At 44.6% G+C, this 17,418-nt stretch overlaps 2 protein-coding genes across 4 annotated transcripts; both read left to right on the plus strand.

The window, feature by feature from the left end:
• The first annotated feature begins 2,436 nt into the window (after positions 1 to 2,436).
• On the plus strand, positions 2,437 to 8,174 carry LOC123445565. Of its 3 annotated transcripts, none has more exons than XR_006631110.1 (11): positions 2,437 to 2,736; positions 2,847 to 2,943; positions 3,165 to 3,249; positions 3,980 to 4,087; positions 4,351 to 4,751; positions 4,897 to 5,027; positions 6,259 to 6,409; positions 6,484 to 6,801; positions 6,880 to 6,979; positions 7,056 to 7,112; positions 7,620 to 8,174. XR_006631110.1 is itself a non-coding variant. In XM_045122565.1 (8 exons), exons 5-8 carry the CDS (start codon positions 4,351 to 4,353, stop codon positions 6,716 to 6,718), a joined length of 918 nt encoding a protein of 305 aa, XP_044978500.1. In that variant the 5' UTR covers positions 2,437 to 2,736; positions 2,847 to 2,943; positions 3,165 to 3,249; positions 3,980 to 4,087; the 3' UTR covers positions 6,719 to 6,802. The 3 variants fall into 3 exon arrangements, 1 of the variants encoding a protein (XP_044978500.1); XR_006631111.1 differs by having other exon boundaries at positions 2,437 to 2,728; XM_045122565.1 differs by lacking the exons at positions 6,880 to 6,979; positions 7,056 to 7,112; positions 7,620 to 8,174 and having other exon boundaries at positions 6,484 to 6,802.
• A 3,681-nt stretch (positions 8,175 to 11,855) lies between these two features.
• LOC123445566 (DNA mismatch repair protein MLH1-like) lies at positions 11,856 to 13,417 on the plus strand. The gene is made up of 5 exons (XM_045122566.1): positions 11,856 to 12,098; positions 12,713 to 12,885; positions 12,967 to 13,039; positions 13,125 to 13,259; positions 13,330 to 13,417. Exons 1-5 carry the CDS (start codon positions 11,856 to 11,858, stop codon positions 13,381 to 13,383), a joined length of 678 nt encoding a protein of 225 aa, XP_044978501.1. The 3' UTR covers positions 13,384 to 13,417.
• Positions 13,418 to 17,418: the final 4,001 nt, after the last annotated feature.

The raw sequence follows: 17,418 nt of genomic DNA on the forward strand, positions 1-17,418 counted from the left end.
CGGACGAGATCGAGGTCCGTTGCACCGCGAAGCGCAACTTGGAGGAGCTGCAGCTGCAAATCACACATCTCCCGCACATGTCGACGCACTAGGAGGCCGTGCGCAGCAGCCTGCAGCCTCGCCGCCGCCCACACGTGGTGGGTAGAGATCCAAGCCGGAAGCGGTCCCATGCTGGAACGTGATGACCGGCGCCGTGGTCGCAGCCGAGGGCGGCGGCGGCCGTGCGGGGGTCGGCGTCGGTGCTGTGACCATGGAGGACCCCCCGTGGAATGGCGCACCGTCGGGATCGGCGAAGCGGGAGGGCCCGTCGTACTGTTGGGGTGGCGCCTGTGGCGACTGGATGTGCGGCGGCGCCTTGGCCGCCGTATAGATCGGCCCGGAGACGGGGAGCGGCAGCGGCGGCTGCAGCAGCCTGGCGTCGAGTGGCGGCGACGACAGCAGCAGCGTCGGCTGCAGCAGCCTGGCGTCGAGTGGCGGCGACGACAGCAGCAGCGTCGGCTGCAGCAGCCTGGCGTCGAGTGGCGGCGACGACAGCAGCAGCGTCGGCTGCCGCTGCCCGGCGATCGCGGCGGAGGGCGCCTGGTGCGGCGGCTGCCATGGCAGCCGCGCCGGCCCGTAGGCGGCGACTGATGGCACGGCCGGCGGCGGTCCGTAGGGACCGGCCAGGAAGAGGCAGATCCCTTGGACGGCGGTGGTGAGATCGTGGATTGCTTCGGCGATCTCCTCCGGGGTGAGGGCGACAGGAAGCGACGGCGATGGGGTGAACATGATCGAGCCTGAGAAATTTGATACCAGATGTTATGGTTGCTAGGGTTTGAGCGGGAGAGAGAGAGAGCTGCGAGGGCGCGAGAGAGCCGGCCGTGGGGGTCCTTTCCCACGGCCGGGCAAGAGGGAAAAGGGTTTTCCTTCTTAATTCTTGTTTGATTAGATTGATACATCTCCTCTTCATAGAGAGGTTTACTTGACTCCTAAATAAGGCTTACTTGACCCCTAAGCAAATCCTAAGACTAACGAACCCAGGCCCATCACGTACTCTAACACGAGCATCAACCAGAGTAGTAGTAAATTCCTGAAGAATCACCAAACAACATGCACAGGTCATTGTTGCGAGTAGGTTATCCTGTTTTGTCGACAGCGAGTCATTAAAAGAAAAAGGCACCACTTCAACTGCAACCACTAGAAGTTGGGCAAATTACCTTTTTACAGATGATGCCTATGCTGATTTCGAGCTGTTTTTAACCTGCTCTATAAGATTTTGGAGAGATACTAGACTGCTAGTTGACACAGGCCATCACAAGATAGAGAAGGAAGGGAGTCTAGCACCTTGCAAAGGAGTGTTGTAAATACTTCTGGTTCCTTCTGGGACGTGTACCGTATGCTTTTATAAATATTTATTTGAAGAAAAAGCAAAATTGAGCTCTAGTTCTGGATTGAAATACCAAAGAAATGCATGAATATTTTGGCTCTACTATGCTGATGACCTATCCTGCAGTAGGTAGTATGCAGGTAAAGAGTCTTTTGATCTTCTCCCCTCGATACCCTGGTGAGATGATTATGCGTATGAACAGTAGCAGCATGAATAAATATATTTCTTTCTTTTAGACTCCTCTGTACCAAAATATATAAAATTTATTTCTGCATTTTAATTTGAACTGCAAAAACGTCTTTTATATTTTGGTACGGAGGGAGCAGATTGGAAATTTTTTTTCCTAGAAATAACAGTATTGCTAAATACGTATGTTCCTATCTTTTTCCTTGAAAGCTTGCAAAAATCCAAATAGGTGGTTTTTTTTCCCTCTAGAAATTAATAAAATACGAGCTTGTTTTGAATCTTCATATTAGGCGACAATAGTTTTGGGCCATTTTCATTCTTGTGGTATTCCCATTGTACCTACCTGCAGGCTGCAGTCGTCCAACCAAACATACTAGCAACATAGCGCTCGATCACTAATAACTGCAAATGGATGGATTGCATCAAAATTCTTTTGATCGCTGTTTGCAAATCTTCTTTCTTTTTCCAATTAATTAACGCAATTCATGTAAACAGTAATCCTCCACCAGAAACGTTGAATCCTCCGCTAAAAACCGCAAATAAATTCTAATACATACTAAGAGAAATATTTACATATTTTGAAATATATTCATATATTTTTCTGAGAGATATAAAAGTGAAGAGTGAAAAAGGAAATGCTATAAAAAGTAATAAAAAACAAATAATGATATTAAAAAGATAATGCTATAAATAATAATAGTATAAAACAAATATTGCTATAAATGAACAGTTATTTCGTTTAAAACAGGCTGATCTTAGCGGGCTGGCCCATTACAGATAGCAGGAGGCGTGTCCACGGCCCACCGGCGGTAGGGTTTTCGGCGGCTCCTAAAATAGCGGCGCCAGCGCGAGCGAGCGGGACGCGAGGGTTTTGGGACTGCCCCTCCGACTCCGTTAGGGTTTTGGCTGCCGAGCGCCGACGCCGCCTCCGACCTGCCCTCCCCCTCCGACCCGGTGGTTTTGGCCGCCCACGCTGCGCGCCGACCTGCTCTCCACCTCCGACAGCGTCTCGGCCGGTCTTACCCCTCCACCCCCTCCGTCTTGGTGGACGACGGCGCCGCCGCTGCCGCCGCTGAAGCTGCGCTACGGACCTCCCCCCTCTGCCGCTCACGTCCCCGCGCCCTGCGCCCCGACGGTGGCGTGATCTGGAGGCGCCGCTCATCGGCGACGGCAAGGGTAAGCCCGTAAGTCCTCCTCCCTGTGTGCAATGTGTCAAATTCGTCAGCTTCCATGTGTCAAATTTGGATAGTAAGGTCGCCTACCACATTAATTGTGTTCTTGCTTTTGGAAGCAGGCCCCTTCATCCAAAGTGGTTGAGAAATCCTCCGAGAAGTCCACCGCTCTCCAGCAGATTAGATCCACTCCCGTCCCAGTTTATAACCTCCTCGTAGGTAATCACATTCTGCCCTGTAAACATAAGGAGTTCATCTTTTCATCCAGCTTCCTGAATGATAGTCTTGCGGTCTCTCTAATTCTCTTTGTTGTAGCAGGGACTGCAGACCACCATTTTGGTGCTGTGTCATTTTGTCTTTTGTTGAATCATGTTTGTTTTCAGACTGAATTACTAGCCCTTTTTTTCTTTCTAAAACTCAAAAAAATGCATGTCTCTCAGGCCTCCAGGAGGAAGGAGCGGCTCCAGTGACAGCAGGTGCAGCCGCAGGAAGGAAGAAACTGGTTCCGTGTGTTTTTCCTGGAAGGTAAAACTTTATTTCTGTCTTGGGATCACTATGGATCCCTGTGCTTGTATCCTTCTGCAAGCTCGAGAGGTGATTTGAGAGTCCGGAAGTTGCTTTGAGTTGATCAGGATCGACGTGCTTGGTGAAGGTCCTGGCATTTGCACTTATGTGTTAGATTGTCTGTGCTCGAAGTACTTTTAAATTCTGCATGTTGTTTGTCAGCTACGAACGGGGATATTATGTTAAGTGTTGCTACCTCTGAAATTGAATGAGCTGTTACTAGTTGATTGATCAGCTCGTGTTGCGTTGCTTTGTGAAGTCAATTCATTTTCAGGTTGATTGATCGTTCTGCCAGACAGAGTAGACCTTTGCATCTTTTTGTTGTCTATTTGACTTATGATTTATTACAACAGTTACCGCCACCGTTGGCTTTTCTTTGAACTTCAGAACTTCATATGTTGATTTTTAAATTATTTGTTCTCTACTATTGCTTATTATGGTATATTCTCTAATTCCGTGTGCTATTGCTATCCTTTGGTAATTTATTTCATGCATACGTAAGTTTTTGTTTGATATGTAGTCTAATTTTAGTAATAACCTTGTTTTTGTAGCAATTTGGTTTGTTGGTTGACCATAATGTAATCTAAGCATGTAATGGCATCTTGCCTCGTAAACATACAGAGTTCCATCTTTTCATCTAGCTTCCCGAATGATAGTCTTGCGGTCTCTCTAATTCTCTTTGTTGTAGCAGGGGCTGCAGACCACCATTTCGGCGAGGAAGGTTGGATTCATCCTGTTCTTTATTACCCAGTCCTCCAGGAAAGGCACTACTACGCATTACCCAGTCCTCCCAAGAAAAGTGAGCACAACATCTGTCATGGTCTTTGTAATTCTTCTGGCTACCCTATTTTGTTGATCTGTTGCTGTGTGTACCTTACTTAACTATATGATATTGGTCTTGATCTTGTGACGGGGCTGATTGCTTAACCCTTATTTTCAATGTCAGTATATATTGGGTTCTGCACTTCTTTTCTTAAAAAGTTTTACTGTATCACCCTTATTGTCTGTGTTAATCTATATTGCTTTCATCATTAGCTGATGCATGCTATTTTTTCCTGTCAGATGGCACCAGCCCTTGTGCGTGAAGAACTTATTCCTTGGGAGTTAAACAAATTTAAGTTAGCTTCATTACGTAATGGCGATGTAGTTGCTCGTTATCAAATCAATAGGCCTTCAGATCTCGTTGCAATTGCTCAGTTATCACGAGAGCATAGGCCTCTAGTCTGTTTGGATCTAAAAGAATCAGAAAATGTGCTTAAGACAAATATTATGAATCTGAGGCATCGGAATATCTTAAGAGTTGAAGTTATACAAGAATTGCAGCTACCTGTCTTGAACCCGAAGAATATTGCTGTTGTTGTGGAGCCTCATGAGGGACCTCTTACTTTGTTTTTGTCCAAATTGCCTCTGACCGAGAAAGGCAGTAATGCTGTCCCATCACAGTCTCTTAGAGATGTTATAAGGTAAATTTAATTGATTTTTTTTTTCAAACGTGTTTGTACTTTTATTAGCCCACCCTAACTTGTTTGGGACTAAAGACTTTGTTGTTGTTTTTGTTTGGACTTTTATTATTAGTATGTAACTGAAAAACTTAAAATACCATTGCAGACAAATTGTGGAGGCTCTTGAAGAGCTCAGGGTTAATGGAGTCTATCATGGAGATCTTACAATACATAATATGTACCATTCAAAAGTTGGGGGTGCTGTTGTAGTGAAATTAGTCAATTTTCAAAACAGAGGTATTTATCAGTACTCCTACCTTGGTTGTAAATTATACTATTTTATCATGCCTATCCGAACAGCTGGTTCATTGCAACTGCTGCTTCATTGTATTTTTCAGCCTTTTTTACATCTAGAATCCTTTTTGCAACCTTCTGCATCCTATAGGTTCTTTGCCAATCTAGGAAAGTAAATTGACAAAACAAGAAAAACAGGCATAACCGACAGGTGTGAGAACTTGTCACAAGATGCTATTGGTAGAATAATAATAATTATAAAAATGGAAATCATGGAATGAAACGTTTCTGCACTAAAAGAATATTATGAATACTAATTGTTGAATAGCTCTTGTGATTTTTCAATCTTTATCCTGCAGTTATACTGTTATAGAGAGATTATTGGATCGAATCAGTGAGAACTTACCCTCTGTTGGGCAATATATTTATAGAATCTATTAAAATCATGCACAAAAACGTTGCACCATATGGCGAGATGAGTTATAAGCACCCAACGTGAAATGTCCATGGCCAGGTGAATATTAAGTATTAACGGTATAGCCACCACAATTTGTCCATAAACTTCCAATACTCCCCATGTTGTATGTGACTTAAAGATATGTATCTGACTTAAAGATACATAGAGAAGGACAAGGTTTTGCCACAGGGCCTGTTGGATACTAAAGAAGAGTATTATGACTCAAGTTCTTGTCTCTAGTACCAACTGCTACTTTGGGAACTGTGTATAGATAGGGGAATAGAAAACACTACCCAAGAATTGGATAGTGGAACTGTGTGTAGGTAGGGAACTGCTACTCCAATCTGTTGGCTCAAGAATTGCAGAATTTGCAGTGTGCAAAGATATACCTAAAATTAGATCAACGTGCGTTACAAGAACCTTAAAGAAAACACAGATATACTTAGCTTACAGCATAGGAGAAAGGCATACAGAACCGAATATGTACCATAAGAGCATTAGCACAAACACAGCATTCTGATAGACGTTGTAGAGAATCAATCTATGTGCCACATTTAAGATTTTTTTTTCATTTATTAAGCTATGTCCTTAGCTGCTGTTTTTTGTGTTTTTTTGCAACATCATGTATATAATCTTTGTTGTTCTCTTACATCAGGATTTGGATGTTGCAATTTCAGCTATTGATTTGGAGGCTGCTGTTTTTTGTGTTTTTTTGCAACATCATGTATATAGTCTTTGTTGTTCTCTTACATCAGGATGTGGATGTTGCAATTTCAGCTATTGATTTGGAGACTGCACAGTTAATGGACTGGGTTGAGCTTGGTCATATTCTTCTTCTTATTTCAGAGTCAGCAAAGTTGAACGATAATACTGCCTCATGTTCCATAATTGACCGCCTGGCATCGAAATTGATAGCATTAGTAAACACGTATGTCCTAAATCGCATCATTGGGATTCTGATATGTCATTTTCTGTTCACTCACCCGTTTTTCTTTTGTTTAGTGACTGTCTTTCAAGAATAAAAGAGGCTACTCTTGATGATATGTTTTTCTGGGACACACGAAGGCGGACAATGTTCTATATTCATGAGATCCCTAAAGCGCTGAACGACGATGATTTTGTTACAAGGGTGAGGCAGCATGCGTGGCCACTACCATGGGACACTGAGCACGGGGGACTCGTAAAAGCCATGAACGACTATCGGGAAGAAGTTGCGGTGCAGGTGCAGGAGTTCTGAAACAATATCATTACAATGGACAAGATGCAGTTCACAATGTACAGTGTATGAGCGGCGCTTACACTCACAAAGACAAAATAAAGGTGAGCATTAAAACCTGAGTACATTAATTGATTAAAACAAATCAATTAACACACGCATTGATCTATTTCTTCTTCCAGGATAAAATTAAAGATGATCAAGGCAAGCCAATGTCGGTGGATGTGACTGTCCAGAAGGAGCAGCCAGATTTGTGTCTTGTCCTACATAGGTTGCTAGCAGGTAGGCTTTGTTGTCCGTTGTTTAAAAGTTGGTATTGCTTAAAAGTTGGTATTGCTGATGTTAGTCTGATGTGCAGGAGAAGCCTTCTAGAAGGCAATGAAGAATGTTTTTGCCCTCGTGACCTGAAAGCAAGGTTGGTTATGCATATGTTTTTTGTTAAATGCTTCTTGTGGCAGTAATTTTAATACCTAGGAACAATTTTCTGCAAGGCTGAATGTTAACACGATTTTGATATGATGTGCTGTACACCTATCTCGCGTAATGTTTTTGACATGAGATGAGAACTTCCTGTGATGTTTTGTAGTTTATCCAGCCAACATTTCTTGGAACTGCAGGGTCAGGTTGGGGATATGCCCTCGGGTATGGGGTATGGGGTCCAGTATCTCCAGTGTATGCCCATGGTGTGTGTGTGCGTGTGGTGCCTTCTGTGTAGTATTTGATATTGCCTCTTGTGATAACATCTCCTTTTTTTTATGATTGTCTTTTGCTTTGTGTGGTATTAAATCTGCAGTAGCTGCTAATTTTTTTTGATGGTGGAGGGGCACGTCCATCTTTGATGGTTGCCTGTGATTTTAGGTTCTAAGTGATATCTGATTTGACATAGTACTGATCCTAGTTCCCCCTATGTGTTTTTATATAGGCGTTTTGCAAAGAGTATAGACAGGTTGCTCCTCCTGTTCAGTCGAGGTGTCTTTTTGGATCCAGAGATGGCTGGCAAGTAGACAGACAAGGAGCGCGAATGACCTTTTTAAATTTTGTCGTCGTTACTTGTATCAGTTCGTTTTTTTTTTTTGCATGGACTGCTGTAATGTTTTTCAGAAATTTCTGGACCTAATTGTCTGATGCAATGTTCCATCAAATTGAAATCACGTTGAAGCTATGCTGAGTTTGTTGACCTTATAAACATTTGGAGTACAGTCTCACACTGGCTGGAACGCTGATTCATTTTTTCTCTTCTTTTTTTCCTTTTGAGACTGATGAAACCGAGTTGAGGCTGCAGGTGTCGACTGAAAAACCCACTTAAATGGAATACTTTCGTACTAGCAGGGGATGGCGCGGCGTAGTTAATTTGTTTCACGGGTGTGGTTGGCTTCTCGTGTGTTTTGGTTGTGTGTAATAGTATAGATTGTTGTAGGTGTTGTTTGGCTGGGTGAGTTGTTTGTGTGATGTGTACATAGAATTAGGGGGCTGCTACGCATCCACCGACGGATGTTTTATATACATCCGTCACCCGCATGACCATACGATCGAGGCGAGCAGCCGTCGATCCGCAGATGGGTGCTTCGTCGGGCATCAAAAAACAAGTTGCAGAAACAATCGTTTTGTTGCAAAAAATAAATAACTTTGGACCTAACAATTCCTGAAACAACTGTCGAGTTTCAGAAACAATTTGCTTGTTGCAGGATTTTTTTCTTCGTTTTTGCGGGAGAATTTTTTGCAACAAAGGTCATGTTTCAGGAATTTTTGCAACAAAGGTCAAGTTGCAGAACCACTACCTAGCGAGCAGGGAAACTCTTGGCGGCGGGGCGGCCGGCGAGCTCTAGGCGGCGGGGCGGCCGGCGAGCTCCTGGCGGCGGGGCGACGGCGAGCTTTAGGCGGCGAGGCGGCCGGCGAGCTCTTGGCGGCGGGGCGGCCGGCGAGCTCTTCCCGTGGAAGCCGTCGTCGCCATGCCTGTGTTCCCTCCTTCTGCAACTACTTCCAAGTTGCAGGAACAACGTTCTGAAACAATGGAGTTGTTTCAGGAAACGGGTCACGGCTCGTCCGCCCGGCCACGTGGCGAACAAAGGAGACGGTGGACGCGAAAGCCGGATTCGTCGGTTGAAAGGTAACGTTTTCCATAGAATTAGGGTGCGTTTATATGTATGACATGGAAGGCTTACTATGGTTTTTTTCTGTGATATGTTGGTAGTGTTTTGAATCAATGAATGATTGAGTGATTACATCGATGGTTACACGATGCAATATATATGATCCAGAGGAACACGACAGTTCAGAGAGAAGTTGGTTCCAGACAAGCGGGAGAGGCGTCGGTTGAGGAAGAGACCCGCCCGACGGTTTGGGAGAGTAGGAGATTCCCTAATACATTTATGTAATAAATCTTAACACTCCCCCTAATCTATGCTTGACCACGTAGAATCATCTCACGATTGTCCGGGTAGTGCCATCATTTTAAACGACCAGTCTTCAGGAAATTCTTCATGAAAACTTTGGTGACAACCTGAAACATAAACTTACAAAGAGATGGCATAATGTGATGTCTTCAAACAAGGATATCTCAAGAAGATACTCCCCTGATTCCTGCAAGTCCCAAAGTCTCCGCATACCAATTTCATGAACATATTTTTGAAATATCGAATTTGGTAGAGACTTGGTAAATAAACCAACAAGGTTGTCGCATGATTTAACTTGCAGAATGCTTATTTCCCCGCTTTTCTGAAGATTGTGAGGGAAAAACCATTTAGGAGAAATATGCTTAGTGATATTGCTTTTGATGTATCCTGTTTGCATGTGTGCAACACAAGCCGCATTATCCTCATAGATAATGGTGGGTGATTCAATTGAACCAATTCCACATGACTGTTGTATGTGGTTTATCATTCTGCGAAGCCATACACATTCACATGATGCTTCAAATAATGAAATTATTTCAGAATGATTGGTAGATGTTGCTACCAGAGTCTGTTTTGAAGACTTTCATGATATAGCAGTACCACCATGTAGGAACACAAAACCGGTTTGAGATCTGGCATTATGGGGATCAGACAAATAACCGGCATCGGCATATCCAATCATATCAGAGTCCAGATTGCTCTGAAACTGGAAAAATAGGCCTAGATCCTTTGTGTCCTGGAGATATCGAAAGATATTCTTCACTCCAGACCAATGACGTTTGGTGGGAGCTGCGCTGTGTCTAGCAAGTAGATTAACTGCAAATGCGATATCAGGTCTTGTGCAATTTGCAAGATACATAAGCGCTCCAACGGCACTAAGATATGGAACTTCAGGTCCCAACACCTCTTCTCCATCATCCCTCGGTCTGAACGGATCTTTCTCTACGTCTAGAGATCGAACCACCATAGGAGTTTTAGATGGATAGGATTTGTCCATATTGAATTTCTCCAATATTTTCTGGATATAGGCAGCTTGGTGTACCATGATTCCTGAGGGAAGGTGCTCAAGTTCAATACCTAAGCAAAATTTGATTTTACCCAAATCCTTCATCTCAAATTCCATCTTTAGGTGATTGCGTGCTTCATCAATGTCTGGTGCACTGCCGATGATGTTGAGATCATCAACATACACAGAAATGATGCAAAATCCTGTAGAGGACTTCTTGATGAAGACACATGGGCAATCATCATTATTGGAGTAACCTTTCTGAAGAAGGAACTCACTTAGTCGGTTGTACCACATCCGTCCCGACTGTTTTAAGCCATACAATGACTTATTCAGCTTTACACAATACATGTTGCGTTTTGCACTGTTATTCGGGACAGAGATTCCGTCTGGAACCTTCATATATATGTCTGAATCTAGTGACTCATAAAGATATGCGGTCACGACGTCCATCAACTGCATGGATAGACGATTTTGCACTGCCATAGATATAAGATATCGGAAAGTGGTTCCACTCATTACTGGAGAGTATGTCTCATTGAAATCAATGACGGGTTTCTGCGTAAAACCTTGTGCTACGAGCCTTGCTTTATATCTCACCACCTCATTGTTCTCATTCCGTTTCCGGAGGAAAACCCATTTGAATCCCACAGGGAAAACATTGGGAGGTGTAGGTATTGCTTCAGTGAATACCTTCCTTTTGTTAAGCGAGGCAATTTCTTCTTGGATTACATCCTTCCATTTAGGCCAGTCGGAGCGCCTTTGGCACTCGACGATAGACCTTGGATCATGATCAGTGATAAGGGTATCTGCAATCTTTTCAGCAAAATATATGTCGACGGTCGTAGTCTTGCGGTCAAATGATTCTCCAGAATCAACATAGTTGATGGAAATTTCTTGCACCCCTAGACACTCTTCGTGATTTCCCAATACGGTTGAGTCTGGATGTTCCGATGTTCCAGCCAGTTTGTGCACACTGGAGCTGGGTTGTGGAGGTTGCCCTTTCACTGGGTGTGAACTACCCATTAGGTGTTTGTCAACGTTGAGTTGACCTGCATTTACTGACTCCGAGGATTTTCTCCTCGATTTCCTTTGTTGCTTGCTAGAAGCTAGCTCCAGGTCAGAAACCATACTACTCCCCCTCTTTTTAGGAACAGGGAGTTGAGTGGTTTCTATTGGTACCTCCACTCTTTCTGGCGCGTTTCTGGCCGGATTTAAGGATTTTGTAACACCTTTCATATCAGTAAATGAATCTGGCAGATTATTTGCAAGATGTTGCAAATTAATGATCTTCCGAACTTGAAGTTCGGTCTCATGGGTACGTGGATCAGAGGATGAAATGGCATGAGCATTCCAATCGATTTCCCCGAGCGTGAGATGGGAGGCCGGATCTCATCGGAGAAGAAGCAATCTGTTCAGGAAAGTAGAAGCCCTACTATCTCTCTTAGGGATGTGGAGGTGCACGTTCGTCTGGAAGCAGCAACCTCACTATCTATCTTAAGGATACGCGGGGCAGGTGATCGCCGAAATTGTTCATCGATACGGTGCTTAGAGGGATGTACGGGACGATAGCCAACAACGATCGTGGGAGAGAGGTTGACTCGAGGACGAGACGGTGAGGCAACGAGCGGTAGCGCCCGCCTGCCATGGGTGGTGTAGGGCGGTAGTTGGGGCGGGATAGGGTGGGGCGTGCGTGAGGAGGAAGAAGAAAGGCGGGAAGAAGATCCTCCGCCCGGTCCCCAGACGCGGCGTGGCGGGCATGGAGGTCGACGACGCGGCGCCGCGCGGCGGGGGCGGGGGCGGGGAGCCGCCCCGCATCCGGCGGCTGGAGGAGTCGGTGGTGAACCGCATCGCCGCGGGGGAGGTGATCCAGCGGCCCTCGTCGGCGGTGAAGGAACTCGTCGAGAACAGCATCGACGCCGACTCCTCCACCATCTCCGTCACCGTCAAGGACGGGGGCCTCAAGCTCATCCAGGTCTCGGACGACGGCCACGGCATCCGGGTACGCTCGCTTCCTAAATAAACCCTAAACCCCGGAACCAATCCCCCATCCCCCGAACCCTTGGTGCTGCCGCGGGCGCCTGCTACTGCAAAAATCCTTCAGATGCGAGCTGTTAATCGTGATTTCTGTTGATTGCGACCTTTTAATCCTTGCTGCGTACAGGACCGTGTGTGCGAATGATTGGGGATCTGATGTCTGTTTGTTCCGACTCACTCAGCTGTAAAAAAATGCATAGGAGCTGCCATTCCATGGGCAAATGAGCGCACAACTCCATTAATAGACAGTTCAAGATTGTTAGTGCTAATTGCATTTAGGCTGCATTTAGTTGTCTATGATACTACGAACTGGGCTTGTTTTGTGCTATAAAGTGGGCAGGCCTAGGCTCCTGCAGGGTACTACTCCCTCACAGTACTTGTAGTTGGGGAGAACTAGACTAGTGTTCCCCAACAACAAGTATTTAGGTACAGAGGGAGTATATGATTACAGTATTGATTGTTGGGTATTTGAAGAGTTGGGCATGTTCAGAATATTTCTTATAAGCATCTCATATGTCAAGCATTTGCACTAGCATTGCTGACCAGCACTCTGTCAGCTAACTTGGTTTCCTTTCACAGTGTGAGGACTTGCCAATATTGTGTGAGAGGCATACTACCTCAAAGTTGTCTGCATATGAGGATCTACAGACAATAAAGTTCATGGGGTTCGGAGGGGAGGCTTTGGCCAGTATGACTTATGTTGGCCATGTTACCGTGACAACAATAACAGAAGGCCAACTGCATGGCTACAGGTCAGTCCATGAGCAACTTCAAATATTTCTGCTAGACTCTAGAGTCGTCTGTTAATGATTATTATCATGTTGTCCTGTCAGAGTTTCTTATAGGGATGGAGTAATGGAGAATGACCCAAAGCCCTGTGCTGCGGTTAAAGGAACTCAAATCATGGTGAGCTTGCAGCTTTTCATAGTACTATTGCTCTATTAGATATGTCCTGTGATTTTTACAAGGATTTTTTTTTCTTAATTTGCAGGTTGAAAATTTATTCTACAATATGGTAGCTCGTAGGAAAACACTGCAGAACTCCAATGATGACTATCCAAAGATAGTGGACTTCATCAGTCGGTTTGCAGTCCATCACATCAATGTGAACTTCTCTTGCAGAAAGGTAAATGTAGCTGTCTTTTGTGAACTCATGAGTTTTAAGAAGGTGACATTTTCTTCCTCCTCTGCCACAGCATGGAGCCAATAGAGCAGATGTTCGTAGTGGGAGCACATCTTCAAGGCTATAGATGCTATCAGGAATGTCTATGGGGCTTCGGTTGTTCGTGATCTGATGGAAATACAAGGAATAATTTTGTAAGACCAACAATTTTTTTAAATGATGCATCCACTGTGATGGAACTGCCATATATTATCTGTCAGTGAATTAGTAATGTATAGTTTCTCTATTATCATGGTTGTGCCTTGTTTGCTTTATCGCATAACTGTCCATATCTCTTCTTCAGATAGGCTTGTAGACTGCACTTCATTGAAAAGAGCTACCGAGTTTGTGTACTCTGCAATACTGCCTCAAGCATCCATCCACCAGAACACGTTGATGTCAATATACATCCAACCAAAAATGAGGTATTTTGTGGCAAAATTTTGCCTGACGTTCAAGCATTTCTGTAATTTTTCAATTAGAGAAAAAATGATTTCGGTGATTCCTTCTGTCTTGCAGGTTAGCCTCTTAAATCAAGAGCCTATTATTGAAAAAACTAAAGATGCTATTGCGGAAAAACTAATGAACTGCAATAACACTAGGATATTCCAAACTCAGGTTACTCATTTGTTTATGCTTACATAAACCTACAGATACTTGTCGTTTATGTTGTGTCTTATCATAGTTGTTATGGTGCGGCAATTGCCGAAGATCAATTGTTTAATGTTAATATGGTTGCTTCTCTCTATCTTTAGAGAGGGTATATCTGTTCAAAAGCTATTACCAGTTGCATAGTGCATCTACAGAAAGTCATGCTGAACTTTGTATTTTGTCATTTTCTCAAAAGCTCGCTCTCTTGGAAAATTGACTTATCACTAGACGATCCTTGCTGAAATAGTTAAGATTAGATTTTAAGTCAAGCCTCACCTTGTACTCATACAATCACACGTCTATGGTCAATGGTGTTCATATGCTCCTTCGGGGTAGATTGTTATAATCTTTGGCTCTTTGAATGTTTAGAAGTGCAGTATATTACAAAAATCTGGTTACTATATTTGGCGAAGCACCTACTTGTAGGGCGTGTTTGGTTCCATGTGTAGTTGTAGGCTGCATTGCATGGAGGATGCTGGGTGAGTGTGGCCTGGCTGGACTGATGCACCGATGAGCTGAGATAGTGTTTGGCGAACTTTGCATGATATGGATGTATGAGGTGACCTCCAGATGGTGCAGATGGTGCTGGACGAGGACGACGGCCGCGCTTGGACAAGGGTGTCACCGGCGTTTAAGGAGGACGACCGAGGACTGCGGCGCCGGTGCTTGAGGAGGACTGTCGAGAACTGCGGAGCTTTGACAAGGGCAGCGGCGGCGACTCCAGATGACGGGATTCGGCCTGTGGCAGCGCGAGGCACCGGGATCTAGCGTGTGCCCACGTGAGGTGGTAGGATCCGGCGTGCGGCAGCTTGACGAGGGCGCCGCCGCCGCTTGGTAGAGGATGGTGGCGGCGGAGCTTCGTCGAGGACGAGTGAAGAGGGCGGCGACGGAGCTCGGTGGAGGACGGCGGCGGAGCTCGATGGAGGAGGAACAAGGACGGCGGCGGCTATGGCAAAAGTTGGGAAAAGGAAGGAAAGAGCGAGGCAACGACCTGCACGCGAGCTACGCAGGAAACTTGCGTTTCCCTCAGCCTGGCTGAGAGGCCTACTTTTGCATCCAGCGGGCCAGGCTCAAAAGACCATGGAGTGTACCAAACATCTGATTTTTGCATGGTGGGTGCGAGCCACATGCAGTGCAAGGAACCAAACACCCCCGTAGTTTTATAGTTGATGCTAGTGCTAGTAGGAAATTTGTACATGTGTCTGTTTGCAAAAGCTACTTACCTCCACTTCAATGTATTCTTTGGAATAAACAGTCCAACAGCTTATGGCATGGAAATTTGACCAAATTTAATTTGTAGGTAAACTTTTGCTATCTCAATTATGAAAACTATGTGCATGTGTGTTTTGCATTTTTATGTAAACTTTTGCGCACATCAGTGATGCTTGTTCCATGTGCATCGTTGGCACTAAAAACATTAGCAAGTTGACAGTGTTCACCACTTTCTGTATTTTTTATGTTGTTTGATTTGGTCATCTGTTTGCGTTCCTGGAATATTTTCTGCATGCCCTTCAAATTGTGCAATAAGTACGTGTTGTTTGCCTTCCCTCATGTAAGGACTGTTGTTTGCCTTCCCTCATGTGAGGACTTAATGATTCATGCTGTTTACATGCTACAATTCTATAACTGTGGTTAAGTTGCGAGTGCTGGAGCTTTTTCTACATTGGTTGCCAATTCATAAATTCTATTTGAAGAAGGGAGTACAGGGATTCCTTTTTTTTATTGTGGCTGATTTTCTTCTTCTATTTGTATATGGTTCCCCAAGAGATATAGTAAGTGCGAGAAGAAATCCAAAAGATGCTGGTGACTTGTCCAGTTGCCATTAGCTTCTTACAGAAATATATTCTAACTTACATCCCGGTGAGCTCATATTAACATGTGATGTCTGAATCTGTCTCCATTTTTGTATACTGATGATTTATGTATTTCTGCAAGGCCTTTTGATATTTTTAAGAATTGCACATATGTAGGAGTTGCCAATGATGTTTTTTGCTTTGATACAGCACAGTACCTTCTTATACCTTGTCAATGTGGTAAATATTAGGTAAATTCTCTACATTATATTGATGACTAGTCTTACTCTTCTATGCCTTATATCTCTCATCTAAGCTAGGTTTAATTTCTTCTAATATCTGACATAGTTCTTTGAAGGTAAACAATACCCCAGTTACCTGTACATTATTGCAAATGCATGCGCACACAAACAATATTGCTTGCACACACCACCATCAAACTGCTATTCATCCATATCACATCCAGTTGAATGCCTGCAAGTACTAAATAATAAGCACCTCTTCCAAATATTTGCATTGTTTTCTATTCTGTACTGTGTGGTATTGATGATTCAGCTTGTGATGCAGCAAAGAACTCATGTACCAACAAGCCTTGTGCCGTCTTGGGAACTTCAGTGCTATACAGCTCAGTGAACCAGCTCCGCTTCTGGAATTGCTGACAATGGCACTGAAAGATGACGAATCAATGAGCGATGTAAATGAGGAGACATTTGAAATTGCAGAAGTAAGTTATTTTCTTAATCCGCCGAGTCTTAGTTGATCTTGTAGGTGATAAAACATATGTAAGTTTTTTATTTGTCCACCTGCATATTGTTTCTGTTTCTTGATTCTTGTGCTACGGCAGTACGGCTCGATCGTTTGATTCCTGTAGCATCGCTCTGTTGATGAAAATAGTACTAACTAATACTCCCTTCGTTCCTAAATATAAGACCTTTTAGAGATTCCACTATGAACTACATACGGATGTATATAGACATACTTTAGAGTATAGGTTCACTCATTTTACTCCGTATGTAGTCCATAGTGAAATCTTTAAAAGGTCTTATATTTAGAAACGGAGGGAGTACTATGGTCTGCTCATACATAAATACAAAACTAGTACTAGTAGTACTTAAACAGACAAACACAACCAGCCAATTCGGCTTGGGTTTGCATGGCTTCAAGCCAGCGCAGCAATGAATGCGCCAGGCTGTAGTCATTACAAGGACATCACCACCACAGAATAAAAGAAGGAGAAGGAATCGAGAGGATAAGGAAGTGACCAGCCGCAGCACCACCTCTCGTTCTTCATCTCACATCTTCTTTCCCACCTCGCCAGCAAACCGTAGAAACCAGGCAGCGGCGGCAGCAGGAGCGAGAGCCCCTCCTCCCGTCACTGCTCCGGTAATCACCGGCGCCCCACGGGGGGCCCTCTTCGTCAGAAGAAGACGCAACGGCGACGGGGTCCAGGCGAGTGGCGCCAAAGCCAAGGCCAAGGCTCATCGGAGCCCACGAGCCGGCGCGGCGGCCGGGCTGGCGGTCGAGGGCAGCGACGGCGCGCCCAAAGAGGCGGTCGAAGCGCCGCTCCGCGCGGCTGCTCGGGCCCGCGTTCATCTCCTGTGGTGGTGGGGCATTGGCCACGATGCCCTCCATTCCTGCTCCGAGGCGGACGACATCGGAGGCATCGGTGGACGCTGAGA

The sequence above is a fragment of the Hordeum vulgare genome, chromosome 3H (genome assembly GCF_904849725.1).
Source record: "Hordeum vulgare subsp. vulgare chromosome 3H, MorexV3_pseudomolecules_assembly, whole genome shotgun sequence".
Classification (NCBI taxonomy): domain Eukaryota; kingdom Viridiplantae; phylum Streptophyta; class Magnoliopsida; order Poales; family Poaceae; genus Hordeum; species Hordeum vulgare.

What these genes read in the sequence shown, in the direction of transcription:
- LOC123445565 (XM_045122565.1), top strand. Translation starts at nt 4,351, where the DNA reads ATGGCACCAGCCCTTGTGCGTGAAGAACTTATTCCTTGGGAGTTAAAC. An exon ending in TCTCTTAGAGATGTTATAAG is followed by an intron (nt 4,752 to 4,896) that starts GTAAATTTAATT and finishes ATACCATTGCAG; the next exon opens with ACAAATTGTGGAGGCTCTTG. An exon ending in TTGATAGCATTAGTAAACAC is followed by an intron (nt 6,410 to 6,483) that starts GTATGTCCTAAA and finishes TCTTTTGTTTAG; the next exon opens with TGACTGTCTTTCAAGAATAA.
- LOC123445566 (XM_045122566.1), top strand. Translation starts at nt 11,856, where the DNA reads ATGGAGGTCGACGACGCGGCGCCGCGCGGCGGGGGCGGGGGCGGGGAG. An exon ending in GGCCAACTGCATGGCTACAG is followed by an intron (nt 12,886 to 12,966) that starts GTCAGTCCATGA and finishes TTGTCCTGTCAG; the next exon opens with AGTTTCTTATAGGGATGGAG. An exon ending in TTAAAGGAACTCAAATCATG is followed by an intron (nt 13,040 to 13,124) that starts GTGAGCTTGCAG and finishes CTTAATTTGCAG; the next exon opens with GTTGAAAATTTATTCTACAA.